The sequence below is a fragment of the Peromyscus leucopus genome, chromosome 5, assembly GCF_004664715.2.
Source record: "Peromyscus leucopus breed LL Stock chromosome 5, UCI_PerLeu_2.1, whole genome shotgun sequence".
Taxonomy (NCBI): domain Eukaryota; kingdom Metazoa; phylum Chordata; class Mammalia; order Rodentia; family Cricetidae; genus Peromyscus; species Peromyscus leucopus.
Window position 1 is genome coordinate 134,543,629 of NC_051067.1, and position 16,736 is coordinate 134,560,364.

At 46.0% G+C, this 16,736-nt stretch overlaps 1 protein-coding gene across 1 annotated transcript; it reads right to left on the bottom strand.

Annotated features, from left to right (window-relative positions):
- Positions 1 to 13,027: 13,027 nt before the first annotated feature.
- On the bottom strand, positions 13,028 to 14,419 carry LOC114697356 (microfibrillar-associated protein 1-like). Its single transcript, XM_037205627.1, has one exon. The coding sequence runs from the start codon at positions 14,406 to 14,408 to the stop codon at positions 13,089 to 13,091; it is 1,320 nt and encodes a 439-aa protein (XP_037061522.1). The 5' UTR covers positions 14,409 to 14,419; the 3' UTR covers positions 13,028 to 13,088.
- Positions 14,420 to 16,736: the final 2,317 nt, after the last annotated feature.

Genomic DNA, 16,736 nt, shown 5'->3' on the forward strand with positions numbered 1-16,736 from the left:
CCACTTAAACTGTGAATGTACATGAATCAGAACTATTGGTACAAGTTTACAAAAAGCAGCCCCTCCCCCCAAAGCACATTCTTGCAACCTTTTTTGCCTTTGAGAGATTAAACTGAAAGCTTCATTTCCTGACTCCTTCCTTCCTGTTGGCGAACAGTCCAGTAAACTGATGAAATACTCGGCCACTTATATTGCATAATTTATTTTATTTCTGTTTTTACCAGGTGCCATTAGTATCCCATACATAGCAATGAGATACATTTTTTACTTTAAAATACTGGGTTTTACTTTTTTTTTTTTTTTTTTTTTATGTGTAGGGCTGCTCTACCTGCATGTATTGTCTGTCCCACATATGTGCAGTACCCGCAGAAGCCAGAAGAGGGCATCAGATCCTCTAGAATTAGAGTTACAAATGGTTGGGAGCCGCCGTGTACCCTGATCCTCTGAAAGAGCAGCCAGTGCTCTTACCTGCTGAGCTAGCTCTCCAACCCCTAAAATATTTTTATACTAGTAAAATGTGTCAAGTTGCAGAAAATAATGTACATTGAAATCTGGGGAACATCAACATAAAGTATTTGTGTAGGGTCTAGAAAGTGGTGAATATGAAATGGAAAATAGGGTCCTACTTTTTTACATGTGTTATTTATTTATTTAAGTCATTTTTGATATTCTCAACTCACAGTTTTTAATTCACCCAAGAACTAAATAATGCCTCCTCTATATGCCAAGCTCTAAGAATTCAAACTCAGGATACACAAAATAGCCCGTATCTTTAAAAGACTGCCTCTTCAACAGGGAGAACAGTCCTAAACACAACGACACGAGATGGTTTGTAGTGTGAAGTTTTGTACAAGTACTGTAGGAGCAGAGGCGGCCCTGGGTATGCCTGGCAGTGTGGTGGGGTTCTTTACAGAGGAAAATAACTGAGATGAAAAGTAGTGTAAATAAGGGAACCACAACGTGGCACACTCTGGAGGATGTAGCTTGTCTGAGACAACGGGAAGAAAATGTCTGTTCTGAGGTCTTCGTATGCCAAGCTCAGGAGTCAGAGGGATCTGCAAGGAGGTTCAGCAGGGAAAGGCTTTTGCTGCCCAAACTAATGACTTACGTTTTTGCACATGGTAGAAGGGGAAAACCAACTCCTACAACTTGTCCCATAAACTCTAAGCATGTGTGTGCGCACACGCACACAGTAAACAAATAAATAAGGAAGTAAATAACGGTAAAGGAAAACTGTTTGGGTTAGATCCTGTGGTTAGCTGGGAATCATCCAAAACTTTGATCTGGGAAGTAAAACACACCACAGCACTCTTGAGGATGGAAGCCGAAGCCGTGCAGAGAGAGCACTGGAGGCCAGAGACCGGGCGGGCGAGCAGCAGGCAGCTGTGACAGTCCGGTGTGACAGTTGGGGCAGAGCAGATAGAGAGGTTAGAGAGAAAAGGGATGGCGGTGTGGCAGACTGCCAGACAAAGCAGTGCATGATGGGACAAGGAGGGGAGACGGCCCTTGCCATCCATACCCCCAGATTCTAGAGGTTCCTTCAGGATTCCACTTTCTCTCACTTCATCCAGAACAGCATTCTTCGAAGTCCCGCTCTTAACACTGTCATGCAAATTGACAGGAACCATTTGGTTTCCGAATCAAGCAACTGTTGATTGCCTGGTCTTTGGAAATCAGTATTCCATTCACAGCACTGCAAAGGCCTGCTAATGATGTGCCTGGAGCAGATGTTGAGAGAATGCTGAGCGGCAAGGGTGCTCTAGTTAGAGGTAAGAACTTCCCATTACAATTTTCTGCCGCTGTCCACCTGGCCTCCCCACTACCTGACACCGGTTGAACTATTTGCCCCACACCCTCCTCCTACGGCTCATGAATTGGAGTAAGATGTCATTCGCAACACACTCTGGGATAACTACTGAGTGGGACAGTGGCTCTGCCCAGGGAGGATTAAAAACAGGGATTAATCTCGGGACACGTGGCAAATGTATTCCCGTCTTCTCTTTCTTGCACAAAATAATTCACAGATTAAAATAAACTTTTCCTGAACGTGCATCGTAAAGTAAAACTCTTTGACTATAGAGGTAGCAATAAGACTGTTAGGTCTCAACTCACACGCACCACCCCAAACCCCTCCCCCGCCCCAAGATGGCAGCCTGGGCTCAGTTTAGGCGGACTCTGGCCTGTAGTCACTCTGCATTCCTCAGAAACCTTGTAAACTGGGTTTCTGTTTGCCAGGGAAAGCCATTACTCTTATCAGTTCCTGCAGGTTCCTGCAGCCCCCAACCTGGAGAGGGCTTCTAGTTCTCTATTAACAAGATCAGAGCCCCACCCAGTTCCCAGGCTGTTCCAGCTAGCGGGCCTCCTCCCACAACAGCGTAAGCCCTTAGAATTGGCAGGACTCTACTTTCTTTCTTTCTTTTTTTCCTTCTTCCTTCCTTTCTTTCTTTCTTTCTTTCCTTCTTTCTTTCTTTCTTTCTCTCTCTCTCTCTCTCTCCCTCCCTCCCTCCCTCCCTCTCTCTCTCTCTCTTTCTTTCTTTCTTTCTTGTTTTTTTCATTTGTTTGTTTGTTTTGAGACAGGGTTTCTCTGTGTAGTTTTGGTGCCTGTTCCTGGATCTCACTCTGTAGACCAGGCTGGCCTGGAAACTCCCAGAGAGCCACCTGCTTCTGCCTCATGAGTGCTGGGATTAAAGACGTGTGCCACTCGCCAGCTTCCTCCACCATTTTTGCTATCTTCTGGGTTCCCATAGCCCCGGCAATTGGCAGTCTGCTCCTCTCTCTGTCTTGTCTCTCTGTCCCCGAGAGGTAGCCGAGGCAGACTCCCCCAGATGCCTCTGACCACTCTCTCACTCTTATCTACAATAAAAACCTTCCCCCTAACCAAGGATCGGCCTTGCTAGTGGTTTCTTTACCGCACTTCCCACTCACAAAGACCACACAAAGGACCACACTGTTAGCAGCTCACGTCACCTGGCTGACCAAGTGACATCAACATGGATCTGAGTTCCAGGGCCCTCACTGAAGATTCTAGGTGCTTGTGTCCCAGGGCAAAGAATTAGACCAATGACCAAGATCAGAAACAAAGAGTTTATTAGGAAGGGAAAGCTGTAGTGTATTTACATAGTACATGCCTATATAAACTGTCAACATGGCCACTCCAGGGCATGGTTAAGGGGAAGGTTTTTATTGTAGATGTGAGGGAGAGTACAGCCAGAGGCTTCTGGAGGAGTCCAGAGCAGACAGAGAGAGTAGTGGAATGAACATGGCCATGAGAAGGACGGAAGTGGTGAGATAGAAAAAGAGACCGGACCAAGAGAGCCTGAAACCACAGGGTTACAGGGAATGAGGGACGGGAAGGGGAAAGCAAGTCCATGAGCTGGGGAAGTCTAGGGTAGGGACGGGGTGGAAAGGGCTGAGAGGAGCCACAGAGACTTGTGATACTGAGGGAGCCTGCAGGCCAACGCGGGCTTTGGTATGATAATAGGCACCACAGACAGCCGTCTGCCCTGAGTTTCTTTTGGACCAGACAATGCCCACTTTCATATACCGAAGGTTTCTTGAGCATGCTCTTTTGTGTGAAATCCCGGTGGGAGGACCTTGTGTCTTTCTCAGACAATGGGACTCTTTCATATGTTAATCTTGAGACTTCTATCTCCAGTCCTTGATCCCCTATTACAATCCCTGATTTCCAGATCATCTGTCCCACTCACCGTAAGCGTGAGTTGTCCCCAAGGATACACAATTGATGCATCCTCTCTAGCCCTTCTCCATTTCTTTGCTCATAGGTAATTCTATATAATGTCATCTATTGAATATTTACCATATGGGGTGGTTTGAATAAGAATGGTCCCCAAAGGCTCCTATATTTGATGTCCAGTCACCAGGGAGTGGCACTCACTGTTTAGAAGGTGTGGCCTTGTTGGAGGAGGTGTGTCACTGGGGGTGGGCTTTGAGGTTTCAAAAGCCCATGGGCCAAGTGTCTCTCTTTTTCTCTCTTTGCCTGAAGACAAGGATGTAGCTCCCAGCTACTGCTCCAGCTCCCTGCTGTGGTGATCATGGACTAATCTTCTGAAGCAGTAAGCAAACCAATTACCTGCTTTCTTTTATAAGAGTTTCCTTGTTCATGGTGTCTCTTCACAGTGACAGAACAGTGACTAAGGGCACTATTGTTACTAGAGAAAGTAGGGCTCCCCTTTTGTGGGTTCATTAATAAAGATTTCAGAAATGGTCTTGGCAATAAGTCTGAGGTCAATCTTAGAGTTTGGGGTGTATTAGTTAGGGTTTCTGTACCTGATATTAAGTCTCTCCACCAATGCACTAAATCAGATCAGGCCAAATTAATAAGCCCAGGTTTAATCTAAGCAAAGCATTCCTGGGTGGTCCCAGGGGAAGAAGAGAAACCATGAAGGGAAACCCTAGTTTCCATAGTGACTGTGTAATCACCAGATGCCCCCATCTGGGGGCAGCCAATGAAAAATGGTGGTGGGCAACTACTTCCTTAGAAGGAAAACTGAATTGTGATTTCTGGAATTCCTAGAAGCGAGCCAATCAGAATTGTACCTGTACTAGCACCCCTAAATGGTGTAACCTTGTGACTTTTCCCTTTAAAAACTGAGCTTGCAGACAGGTGGGCGCTTCCTCCAGCCTCCACTGCGTTGGATGTATTGGACGAAGTCCCCGCCTAGGATTGTATTGCTTTTGGATATCCACGATTAAACCTTGCTTTTGCATTCCGGCATGCTCGTCTTTGGTGGTCTCTCTGGGGGTCACGATCTGGGCACAACACCTTGTCTCAGTGGCTTTCCTTAGGTGTGGAGACAAATTCCATAGCTCCTTTCTTCTATCCTTAACTTTAATGCCCAAACTACATGTCAAAGCTGTCAAGTTCTGCTGCTTTCTGGGGGCTGGACCATGGTCCCCTTGTTCAATTACATCTTCACCAACTTCTGTTTTCAATAGTTTCCTTCACTACCTAAGCTTGGCTGTCCTGGAACTTGCTCTGTACACCAGGCTGGCCTCAAACTCGGATATCCACTAGCCTCTGCCTATCCAGTACTGGGATTGAAGGTGTGCACCACCATACCCAGCTCTAAGCCTTCCTTTAACTCTTTTTCACAAGTTGGAAATTTAGCAGAATTGGATCTGAGGTCATCATTCCCTTTATTCCATTTCTTTCTTTCTTTCTGAAAGACCCTAGCCCTTCAGGCTTACACCCCCAAGCCTCAGGAAAGGAGAAACTTCAAGCACCAGGAAATGAGAAACTAAAAATCTAGTTCCAAGGGCAACCTGACTTAGTCATCGTTCAGTCTCCCCTGCAACCATATAACAATGTAAAAAGATTTCTGTTAAGAGATGTGCTCAACTGTGACTGGGATAGTTGCAGGTGTTCCAGGAAGGACCACTGTGACCTTTGTGTAAACTCCACTCCCGCCCTGATATCCCCCCTTGAGGTTTCAGGAAGAATGTACCTGTTGACATAACTGTACCCTCTCTGTGATCACTCTGTACCCAGACCATGACCTTGTGAAATGAAATTGTATGGGAATTGTAATCTTATGGCTTTTGTGGGTTTTTCCTTTAAAAACCCCTATGTGACTGCAGTAAGATGCGGCTCTTGCTCTTAGGAGCAGAGTTTGCCCTTCTATATAGAAGCTTTAATAATAAAATCCTCATGCTGTTACATCAACTGGACTGGAGTCTGGGTTCTTGGGGCACCCACTTGAGACCCTAAACTTTGGAGTCCAACACTTTCTTTCTTTTTTCTTTTCTTTCTTTCTTTCTTTTTTTTTTTTTTTTTTTTTTGGAGACAGGGTTTCTTCGTGTAATTTTGGTGCCTGTCCTGGATCTCACTCTGTAGAGCAAGCTGCCCTCGAACTCACAGAGATCCACCTGGTTCTGTGTTCCAAGTGCTGGGAGCCGGCTCCTTTATTCCATTTCTTAATCAGTTTATCTCCTTGAACACAGGATTTAGCTCCATTCCACCTCCAGGTGCTTCTTTTCTCCTCAAATATCTTTTCTTGCTCATCTTGCTCCCTTTCATTGCATATCTTCATTAGAATTAGCACTAGTAACCACACGACAGAGTCTATACTAGACTGTTTTGAGATTTCCTCTGCCAAGGGAATTAATCCAAATCTCTTCACTTTAGCCTCAGGCAGACTCTTAAAACAAGGGTAAAAAGCAGCCACATTCTTCACCAAAATATCACAAGAACCATCTCTAGGCAACATACTATAATTCTTCTCCTCTGAAACCTCTTGAGCCAGCCCCGCACAGTTCAAATCACACTCAGTACCAGTCATTCAACTGCTTTTCTTTTCTTTCTTTTTTTTTTTTTTTTTTTGGTTTTCGAGACAGGGTTTCTCTGTGTAGCTTTGCGCCTTTCCTGGAGCTCACTTGGTAGCCCAGGCTGGCCTCGAACTCACAGAGATCCGCCTGGCTCTGCCTCCCGAGTGCTGGGATTAAAGGCGTGCGCCACCACCGCCCGGCTCAACTGCTTTTCTAATCCACAGTGCTAAGGCCCATATTCCTTCAAACAAAAGCATAGCCAGGCCTATCACTGCAGTTCCCCCAAGCCCTGGTAACAGCTTCTGTCTTAGTTAGGGGTTCTATTATTGTGAAGAGACACCATGACCACAGCAACTCTTTTTTTTTTTTTTTTTAAGATTTATTTATTGCATATACAGTGTTATGCCTGCATGTATTCCTGCAGGCCAAAGAGGGCACCAGATCTCATTATAGATGGTTGTGAACCACTGTGTAGTTGCTGGGAATTGAACTCAGGACCTCTGGAAGAGCAGTCAGTGCTCCTAACCCCTAAGTCATCTCTCCAGTCCCCCACAGCAACTCTTATAAAGGAAAACATTTAATTAGGGAGGCTTACCTTTTCAGAGGTTCAGTCCATTATGATCATAGTAGGACATGGTGGCATGCAGGCAGACATGGTACTGGAGAAGTAGCTGAAAGTCCTACATTTTGTGGGCAACAGGAAGTGAACTGTCTCACTGGGCATGGCTTGAGCATATATGAGACCCCAAAGCCCACCTCCACAGTGACATTTCCTCCAACAAGACCACACCTCCTAATAGTGCCACTCCCTTTGGAGGCCATTTTCTTTCAAACCACCACAGGGGGAAATAACAAGCTATCAATCTCAGCGGCTGTCACAGGGCAAGGGAGAAGAGGAAGAGAGAAAGTCTAGCCTTTGGAAATGGAGGCTAACAAGCATGATGGAAGGAGAATGAGGAGACCTTCAGAGGACGAGAGAAGGCCCAGAGCAGCCAGGAAAGCATACCTAGGCTTTGATTAAGCAATATCCCAAAGAAAAAAAAAACCAAAAAAAAACAAAAAAAACAGCCAGGTCAGGTAGCCGAGGTCAGGAATCCCAACTATTCCAGAGGCTGAGGTGGGGTAACCATCAGGCTTGCCTGGGCTGGAGAGTTGAGTTCAAGGCTGTCCTGGGAAATTTAGTGAGACTCTTACCTCAAAACAAAAGGTAAGAAGAAGGCTGGGGGATACAGCTCAGAGACAGAACACTTGAGCATGGGGAAGGTCCAGCTCAGTCACAAGCGCTGTTACAGAAATAAGCTGTGGTTATGTGGACAAAGCCCAGAGGGGAGGGGTATGAGGGGAGAAAGATGACGTTGGTAATGCTTGTCTTGGAGTCTGACAGACTGGAGATGTGGAAGGGCCGAGGATGCAGCACAGTGGAGAGCACACTACTTACCCCAGTAAGGCCTCTGGTTCCAACCCAGCACTGAAAATAAATCAAATAAAAACTTACATAATAAAAGAGTTTGAAGGGATACAAATAATGAAGAGATTACTATTTATGGGTATGGGTGTTTTGCCTACATATATGTATGTGCCTGGTGTCCTTTGAGCTCAGAAGAGGGTGTCAGATCCCTTGAGACTGGAGTTACAAACTATTATGAGTCACTAGGTTGGTGCCGAGAAACCAAGTCTGGGTGCTCTGGGAAAGCAGACAGTGCTCTTGACCGCTGAGCCACATCTCCAGTCCCTCTGTAAATTCTCATTAATTTGGTATTAATAATTTTAAAGTTTGAGGAGGTCTCAGCCGGGTGTCTGTTGTGTAATAATACCCTGGATTTCTATGCGGTTATCACTAGGGGGCAACCTAACCACAGCTATCCCTCCCCAGCACCAAGCTGAGGCCCTTGGACCAACCACTCCAGAGCACTTACTAAATACTGCAGGCTCACCTGGCTGTAGCTCTGTTGGTAGAGCTAATCTAGCATGCACGAATTCCCAACGACCCATAAACCAATCATTTTTTGGCATAGGCCTGCAGTCACAGAGACAAAAGGATCAGGAGTTCAAGGTCATCCTTGGCCAGCATGGGCTACCTGAGAGTCTGTCTCAAAATAAATAGATGGCTAAATAAAAATAAAATCTAAAAAATCCAGACTCGCCAGGCGGTGGTGGCGCACGCCTTTAATCCCAGCACTCGGGAGGCAGAGGCAGGCGGATCTCTGTGAGTTCGAGGCCAGCCTGGTCTACAGAGCGAGATGATCTAGGAAAGGCACAAAGCTACACAGAGAAACCCTGTCTCGAAAAAACAAAAAACAAAACAAACAAACAAAAAATTCAGAGACCCATATTCAGACCCTGCATTCTAAGAAGGTCAGGATGCATGACTGGCACAGGATGCTGGAGAAGCCCCCTGTGGAACTTGGGGTCACAGTGGCTTTTTTGTTTGTTTGATTTGCCAGATCCCAACCCTTCCTTTGTGTCTTTAGTCTCTCCGCCCTGGTCCCCCACTTCCCTGCTACAGATGTGGGATTCAAGCAGATGGTGAGGGGAGAAGCCCGGGGGGGGGGGGGGGGGGGGGGGGCGGGGGGTGGAGCGGGGGGGGGGCGGGGGGGGGCGGGCAAGGGTGGGTTTTGAGACCCGCCCAGCGGCGACCACAGCTGCCTGCGCTTCTCACACACCGCACAGCAGCCGTTCCGGTGTTTGCAATTCTGTGTGGCACGAAGTTTTGTTTAACCAAAACCGAAATGGAACACAGCTGCTTTCAACGGGTATTTACCAAGACATCACATTATTCCGGGAAGATTTTAGTCCTTGAAATCAGGGGTCTAAAAACCAGAACAGAAGGAAAGGCAGGTGAGAGAAGGAAGTGGCCTGGCCATGTTCCCCAGTTGGTAGGAATGACAGTTCAATCCTGGAGAGAGCAGACTCTCAAAAGCTGTCCTCTGACCTCCACATGACTTCCCCGAGACACCCACATCTCATCTACACACAATAAAACAATTGTTTGTCTTAATTGTTTTCTTAAGAAGGAAAGCAAGGTAATTTCATAAATCATTGGAAATTCTGTCCTAATAGTAAACCAAAATTTATTCAATGATTTTTTTAAAGATGAATCTCAAGTCTACTCAAACATCAATTAACAAACAAACAAACAAACAAACATGGGCTGTAGAGCTGGCTCAGCCATTAAGAGCACTGACTGCTCTTCCAGAGGCCCCAGGTTCAATTCCCAGGACGCGCATGGCAGCTCACAACTGTCTGTAACTCCAGTTCCAGGGCTTCTGATACTCTCACACAGTCATACATGCAGGCAAGACATGAATAAACATAAAATAAAAATAAATTATAATAACCTCCCAAATATTCCAACACAATACAATCCAACAATGTGCAAATCGCTGTAAGGAAGGACAGTATGGAAACCTTACAAGACTTTGTTTTCTGTGATCAGACCATCATCTTCTGTAAGAGCAGAAAACTGTGTGTGCAGTACAAACAGGGCAGACAGTTCAGGGCCTGTGACAGTCTCAACTCAGAGCCAAGCAGGGTCCCTTGTCACTCGCTGCATGCCGTGATGGCACACAAATGCAAGCACGGTGTGTGTTCAGAACCGAGGCTGCAACACACTCCCATGATTCAATGTGGGAAACGTATCCAGAAACACGCCAGAGCTGTTATGATTTTGAATTACTTTTTGGTATTTGCAAGCACAGAAAAGTCTGACTGGTGCCACGTTTGTTTTGAACCTTTGTGTGAACTTTCCCTGGGCAGATGAACAAATGACTGTTCACCCCAGACAGAGCAACAGGGACAGACCAAGGCCAATGATTCAATCCACACTTCGCTTGGTCAACCAATGAGCTGAGCTGGGTTTACTCACAGGAGCTTGGGCAATTATGAGTGGCTACACCCTGAAGAAAATGTCCTTTCCTCCAGGAACAATTAATTGTTTATATGTCTTCAGAGAGAGATAGGGCCTCATCTGCCCCTTCCCATTCACAATGGGCCCAAAGCTGTGCTATTTTGTGTGGTTAATCACAGCTGCTGAAAGGTTGGTTTTTTGTTTGTTTTTTTTTGTTTGTTTGTTTGTTTTTTTTTTTTTTTTTTTGTGTGTGTGTGTGTGTGTGTGTTTGTTTCTTTTTTTGTTACTTTGAGACAGGGTTTCTCTCTGTAGCCTTGGCAGTCATGGAACTTACTATGTAGACCAGGCTAGCCTTGAACTTAGAGATTTGCCTGCCTCTGCCTCCCAAGTACTCAGCACACACTTTAATCCCCTGCACTCAGGAGGCAGAGGCAAGCAGATCTCTGTGAGTTCGAGGTCAGCCTGGTCTACAGAGCTGGACAGGCTCCAAAGCTACACAGAGAAACCCTGTCTCAAAAAACCAAAAAAAAAAAAAAAAAGTTGTCTTTTAAAGTATATGGAAAAATAAATAAATAGGGAAGTAAAGTATATGAGAGGGGCAGGAATGGTGATACACTCCCATAGTTCCAGCCCTTGGGAGGCACAGGCAGGAAGGTCAGCGATTCAAGGCCAGTCTCAGTGATAGAGAGAATTAATGGGAGAAATCCACGGAGTCTGCTTAAAGGGTGAAGGAATTTATTAGGGGAAAACTCACTACGGCATGGGAGATTTATCTCAGGGTCTTGGACAGCTGAGGTACAGTCCAACACTGTTCTGCTGCTGAGAGGGTCCCCACCATCCAGTCCACGAGTGAGAGGAGAGAGCGGCCTACCTCATCTTAAGAGTAGCCCTGAGCCACACCCCACGGACAGGTGCTATAGGCACGTGGGACAATTACCTGCTACCTCTCCAGGGGCCGTGTTACAAGGTCATAGACAGAACACTTGCCCACTTCAGAGGATTTAAGGCCAGCCTGGAGTAGATGAGAGCCTGTCTCAAAGAACAAAAAAACAAAACAAAACAAAATAAAGGACATGGGAAAGATGTGTATTATGTTTCATTTTTAATGTTTTTACGTGCGGTATTGAAGACTGAACCCAGAGCCTAGTACATGCTAGGCAAGCACTCTACAATAAGCTACATCCCCAGACCCCTTGCTAGGTTAAGATGAAAAATTATGAAATTTCTCGTACTTGAAAACTTAGGAAATTTCTCTTACTTGCAAGCTAGGCTAGCCTACCACAGTGTCATGAATGCTAACACACGACACAAGGCTCGGGTTAGAAACAAAGGACTTCGTGTGAACATGGCAGTGCTGACATTTCTACAGACCCTGTGGGCTTTGGAGTCCAACCAGGTGACATACGGTGGAGCAGGTGACAGCTGTCTAGGCAGTAGGTTGCATCACAGCAGAGGAACCTTGAGTTCAGAGGATGCTAATCTACGATGGGAAGTGACCTCTTGCCCCCGTGAGACAGCTCTTCTGCGTCTAACAGTGAAGAAGTCTGTCCTCTGCACCAGAGAGAAGTGTTAACGCTATCCTCTCAAGCTGTTCACTTTACAAACACCCTGAAATGACAGTCTAGGATGGAGTGTCACTGCCAAATTGATTCTGAGAAGTCTGTCCATTGCCGTCATAAACCTTACCTTTGGTTTGGTTCTTACACCTTTGGAACCAGTGTGCAGAAGGAAAGTGGAAGAGTTTGCTACTTTAAGTCAGAAATGTCCTTAAATATTATAAGTAGAGCTTAGTAGGTTATTCGGGTGTGGGGCTTAGAGGACAAAAACCCTTGGAGAAATATAAGGAGGCTGGATTCATGAGGTTTCAGAAGGGAACACAGACTTTATCAGGAAGTAGACTAGATACTATTCATATGGTGTTCTGGCAAAAATTTGGCTGTATTCTGCCTGTGTCCTGAGAAGTTGAGTGAGGCTGAATTTAAGAGTGATGAGCCATCTGCAGGATGACTCAGTGGGTAAGGATGCTTGACACCAATCCTGATGACCTGAGTTCAGTCTCAGGGACTCACATGGTGGAAGATCATCAGCTCCTCAAGTTGTCCCCTGATACCCACATCCACACCCCCACCTGCCCTCCACACATAAGTACATAAAATGTAGTAAGTTTTTAAGTGACAGACTGATATACTCCGCAGAAAAAGATTTCAAGGCAGGACTACATTCAATCTGTGGCATGGTTATTGCTCATCACCCTTGTCTAGGTCTGTAGTGAAAAAGAACAAGAAGGGCGTGGATTAGTTGCTTTTCTGTTGTTGGAATAAAATACCATGACCAAAAGCAACTCACGGAAGAAAGAGTTCATTTCAGAGGAGCAGTTCATAATGGTAGAGAGGGTGTGGCAGGAGGTGGCTGGAGCAGGAAGTCGAGAGGTCACATCAACCACTAACATGAAACAGAGACCGAACTATGTTTTGTTTTTTGCTTTGCTTTTAATTATTACTCTCTTTTTTTTTTCAAAAAGTATGTTTACTTAGAAAAGTAGATTCAACACCCCAAATGCAAAAAAAAAAAAACCAGGTTGAATTGAGCTTAGATGTCCTGATATCCTACTTGTAAGGAAGAAGTAATGCACCATCCACTCACATGCTCATACATCTGATCCAGGCTAAGGTGCTGGAAAAATAAGCTCAGAACAGTCCCAAGTCAATATGGGAAGCCATGGTAGAGAAACCTAAGATTTCTCAGAAATAGTTTTAAGCAGGAAGCCTCTAATCTACCTGGTTAGTGCTTTTCTGTAGGTTTCTCAGTGTGAGTCCAAACCTCTTACAAAGCACCTTCAAACACAAGTTATGGCAGTCAGTCCAGAAGGCTCTCTACAAGAACTATGTAAATAATGGTTAATGAAAATTGAGGACCAGCTCCCCTTGTGTCCCACGTTGGAATAAGCAGTTGAAGCCTAGGTGGTTTTCCTCTTCTTAGCAGATGGTCGCTCAAATACATCACGTACCCCAGCTGCCTTTTGTTTAAAGAACTTTGTGTTCTGGGCACTCTCTTGGCCCCATGCAGAGTCAAAGGAAGTGGTGTCTTGATCCACAAGGTGGGTGTACTTGGTACGACCAGACCGTCCAAAATTCTTGACCTGCATGACTTTTGGAAGAATGGTTTTGTTGAAATGGTCCTCAAGAGTAGGTGCACTAAAATCTCTCTTGTAGACCTCTTCATCCTCATCCATGAAGAAGGCACCCCGGTGATAATACTTTTGTAAAAACTTGTATTTGCCCTTAACAGCTTTGTTGGTAATGACTTTGCCATTTGCCCGAAGTTCATCCCGCCTTTCTTCCTCAGTCAGGTTTCGCATGCGTTCAATTTCTGCTTTCTCCTTTTCAAGCGCTTCTCGGTCTTCTCTGTCCCTCTTGATTCTTCTGAGCTCTCGGACTTTCCATGCCTCGTGCTCCTCCTCCTCATCTTCGTCATCAGTATTGAGTGCGTCCAGTGCGGCGAGAGACCGCTTGTTCTCCTCCAGCTCTTTCTTGGTCTCTTCTTCTACAATCTTCAGTGTGTACTTGCGACATGCCTCAGCCATGAGCTTTGCTTCCTGTTCCAGCTTCTTCTGTTTCAGTGCCTCAGCTTCTCGCTCTTGAACTGTCACCCGGTCCTTCTTTCGAATGAAGACAGGCTTAAGTCGAGGCTCCATCTCCTCTTCACTGTCTGTGTACTCCTCAGACTCAGGCTCTGACTCCGACGCCTCCCCAGAGTGACCTTCATCTTCCACTTCCATGACTTCCAGCTCCTCATTTTTCCTCTCCTGTGCTCGCTGACGCAACATGCCACGGCGCCGCTCTATTTCCTCATCCTCAATTTCTTCCTCCTCTTCTTTGCTGCTATCTCCCTGTTCCATGCGCCAAGCATCTCCTTCTACTGCTGAGTCACTTTCTCCTACCACTTCAGGTTCCACTATTTTCCGGTGTCGAGCCAATCTCTCTTCCACATCTTCACTAATGCGCTTCTGTAAACGCCGAAGTCGGGGGTCACTGGATGAATCCTCTTCCTGCTCCTCAGGTTCTGCTTCTTGTTCCTTAGCTTTCTTAATGAATTGAAATTCTCCATCCTCTTCCTCTGAGGACTCCATAGGGGCATACTCTGGTCTCTTTCCAGACACATAACGTTTTACCTTCACTTTTTCCATTGAAACCTCACCTTTCTCATTGCGAACTGGGACCGCCCCAGCCGTAGACTGAATGGGCGGCTGCTTCATGAGTGCGCTTGGGACCGACATGGTGATGGCTGCGGTGAAGATCCCCAAAATATGATTAAATCCCGGCAACGAAGTCCAAGGAACACAATACCGCTTTCCAACTCGCTCCGCCAGACGCTGCTGCGCGACTGACAGAAACCACTTCCAGCCTAATTTATATTACTCTTAAAGCCCACCTCCAGTGACGTACTTCCTCCAGCAAGGCTCCACTTCCCGAAGGTTCCACAACCATCCCAAACAGTGCACCCACCGGAGATCAAATGTTCAGATCTCCACAAGCTTATGGAAAACATTTCTCCTTCAAACCACTGCAGGCAGAAAAATATAAAATGTGGCAGTTTCCTAAGGAAAGGAGCCCAAGCAAGTTTAAAGTTGCAACCAGGACATATACCTCAAGAAGCTGCTCCGTGCTGGGACAATAGGAAAGGGGCTTAGGTAAGGCCCCACCCACCAAAGGCTCCAACTTAGAAAAATGGAAATCTACTTTGAAAGAGAGAATCTAGACAGAGAATGCTGAAGGAGCTCTCTGCTCCTGGAAAGCAACTGCCTGGGAACGACGTGTTTCCCTGGGGTCAGCTGCTGTGACTATGGCCCAGGGGGACTACACCCCGTGATTAGCAGAACTCTTCATCCGCGTGTTATTGGTTTCAAGCATGAAAGCTGAGGGTGTCATGGAGTATTGCAGGACAGTTCCAGAGAGCTGCTGATGCCAGGCAGTCTGGCAGGGTTGCTGTCTTAGTCACTGTTCCATTACTGTGAAGAGACACCACAACCAAGGCAACTCTTATCAAAGAGAGTATTTAATGGGGCGGGGGGGGGGGGTTTGCTTACATTTTTAGAGGATTAGTCCATGATCATTACGGCAGGAAGCAGATAGAGAGGCAGGGTGCTAGAGCAGTAGCTGAGAACTTTACATCATCATTTGCAGCCTGAAAAAGAGAGAAGCTGGTCTTGGCACGAGCTTTTGAAACTTCAAAGCCGACCCCCAGTGACATATCTCCTCCAACAAGACCACACCTACCCCAATAAGGACACACCTAATTCTTCTCAAACAGTTCCACCAGCTGGTGAGTAAGCATTCCAATATGGGAGCCTATGGGGCCATTCTCTCAAACCAACTCAATTACAGTCTCTCTCAGTTGTGTTTCCTGTTTCTATGACAAAAATACTCAGACAAAATTAGCTTAAGGCTCAAAGCGTTTCCTTTGGCTCCTTTTGAGGCCACAGTCCACTGTGGTGAGGAAATCGTGGTGGCTGTAGCTTGAGGCCGTCACATCAGGCCATCACATCATCGAACCCACCGTCAGCAGGCAGAGAGAGAACTTACACCTGGTTCACTTTCTCCTTCTAAAGTCCAAGAGCTTGGTCCAGGGAATGACGTTACCTACCATGGGGGAGTTTTCCTCACCTCAACCTAATTAGGATAACCCCTCACAGTCATGCCCAGAGTCTTGTCTCCCAGGTAATTCTGTCAAGAGGTCTCAAGTTGACAATTGAGTTACCATCACCGAGTCCCTACAAGAAGGCCCTGTGAAGCTGTAAAGCTGTAAAGACGAAGCCTAAGTTTCAGTGAAGATCCCACAGTGTTGGAGGTGCCGGAACTGCCCTTGATGCAGGCCAGAGAGCTGGAGAAGTGGGCATAAGCGAGGCCTTTGGAGCCCAGGTGATTTCCTCCCAAGCCCCAGATGTCAGATGTGGAGCTGGAGGTTCTGTCTTGCTTTGGTCTAGTATTACCTTGCTGGACTCCATTTCTCTCTTTAGGAATGGAACTACTTACTATGAACCATTGCATATTGGAATGTTTGCCTTGTGCCATTGTATATTTAAATTATTTAAGGTTTTTTTTTAAATTGTTTTGGTTGTCATTCGTTTGTTTTATTTTATTTATTTATGTTCTAGGAGCTTACAGTTAAAGATTACCTCGAGTCTCAGAAGAGACTCTCTACTTTTTAAACAGTGTTGGAATTGTTAAAGACTATGGGGAGTTTTGAGAGTGGACTGAATACATTTAAAATGAGGAGATGGTCAATCGCCTATGGGGACAGGGGGTGGAAGGCTGTGGTTTCCATGTGACCTGTTTCCAGGTCCGGATGACAGAATGCAGATTGTGATGGTTGATATTGATTGCCAGCTTGATAGGTCTTATAATCACCTGGAAAACAAATCTCTGGGCATATCTGGGAGGGGTTATCTAGATTAGATTAATTGAGGTAAGAACACCAGCCTGAAATGTGGGTAGAACCGCCCCATGGGTTGGGGTCCCAGACCAAATAAAAAGGAGAAAGCCAGATGACCATGAGCATCCATCTCTTCCTGATTCCTGACTGTGACCAGCTGTGTCCTCAAGCT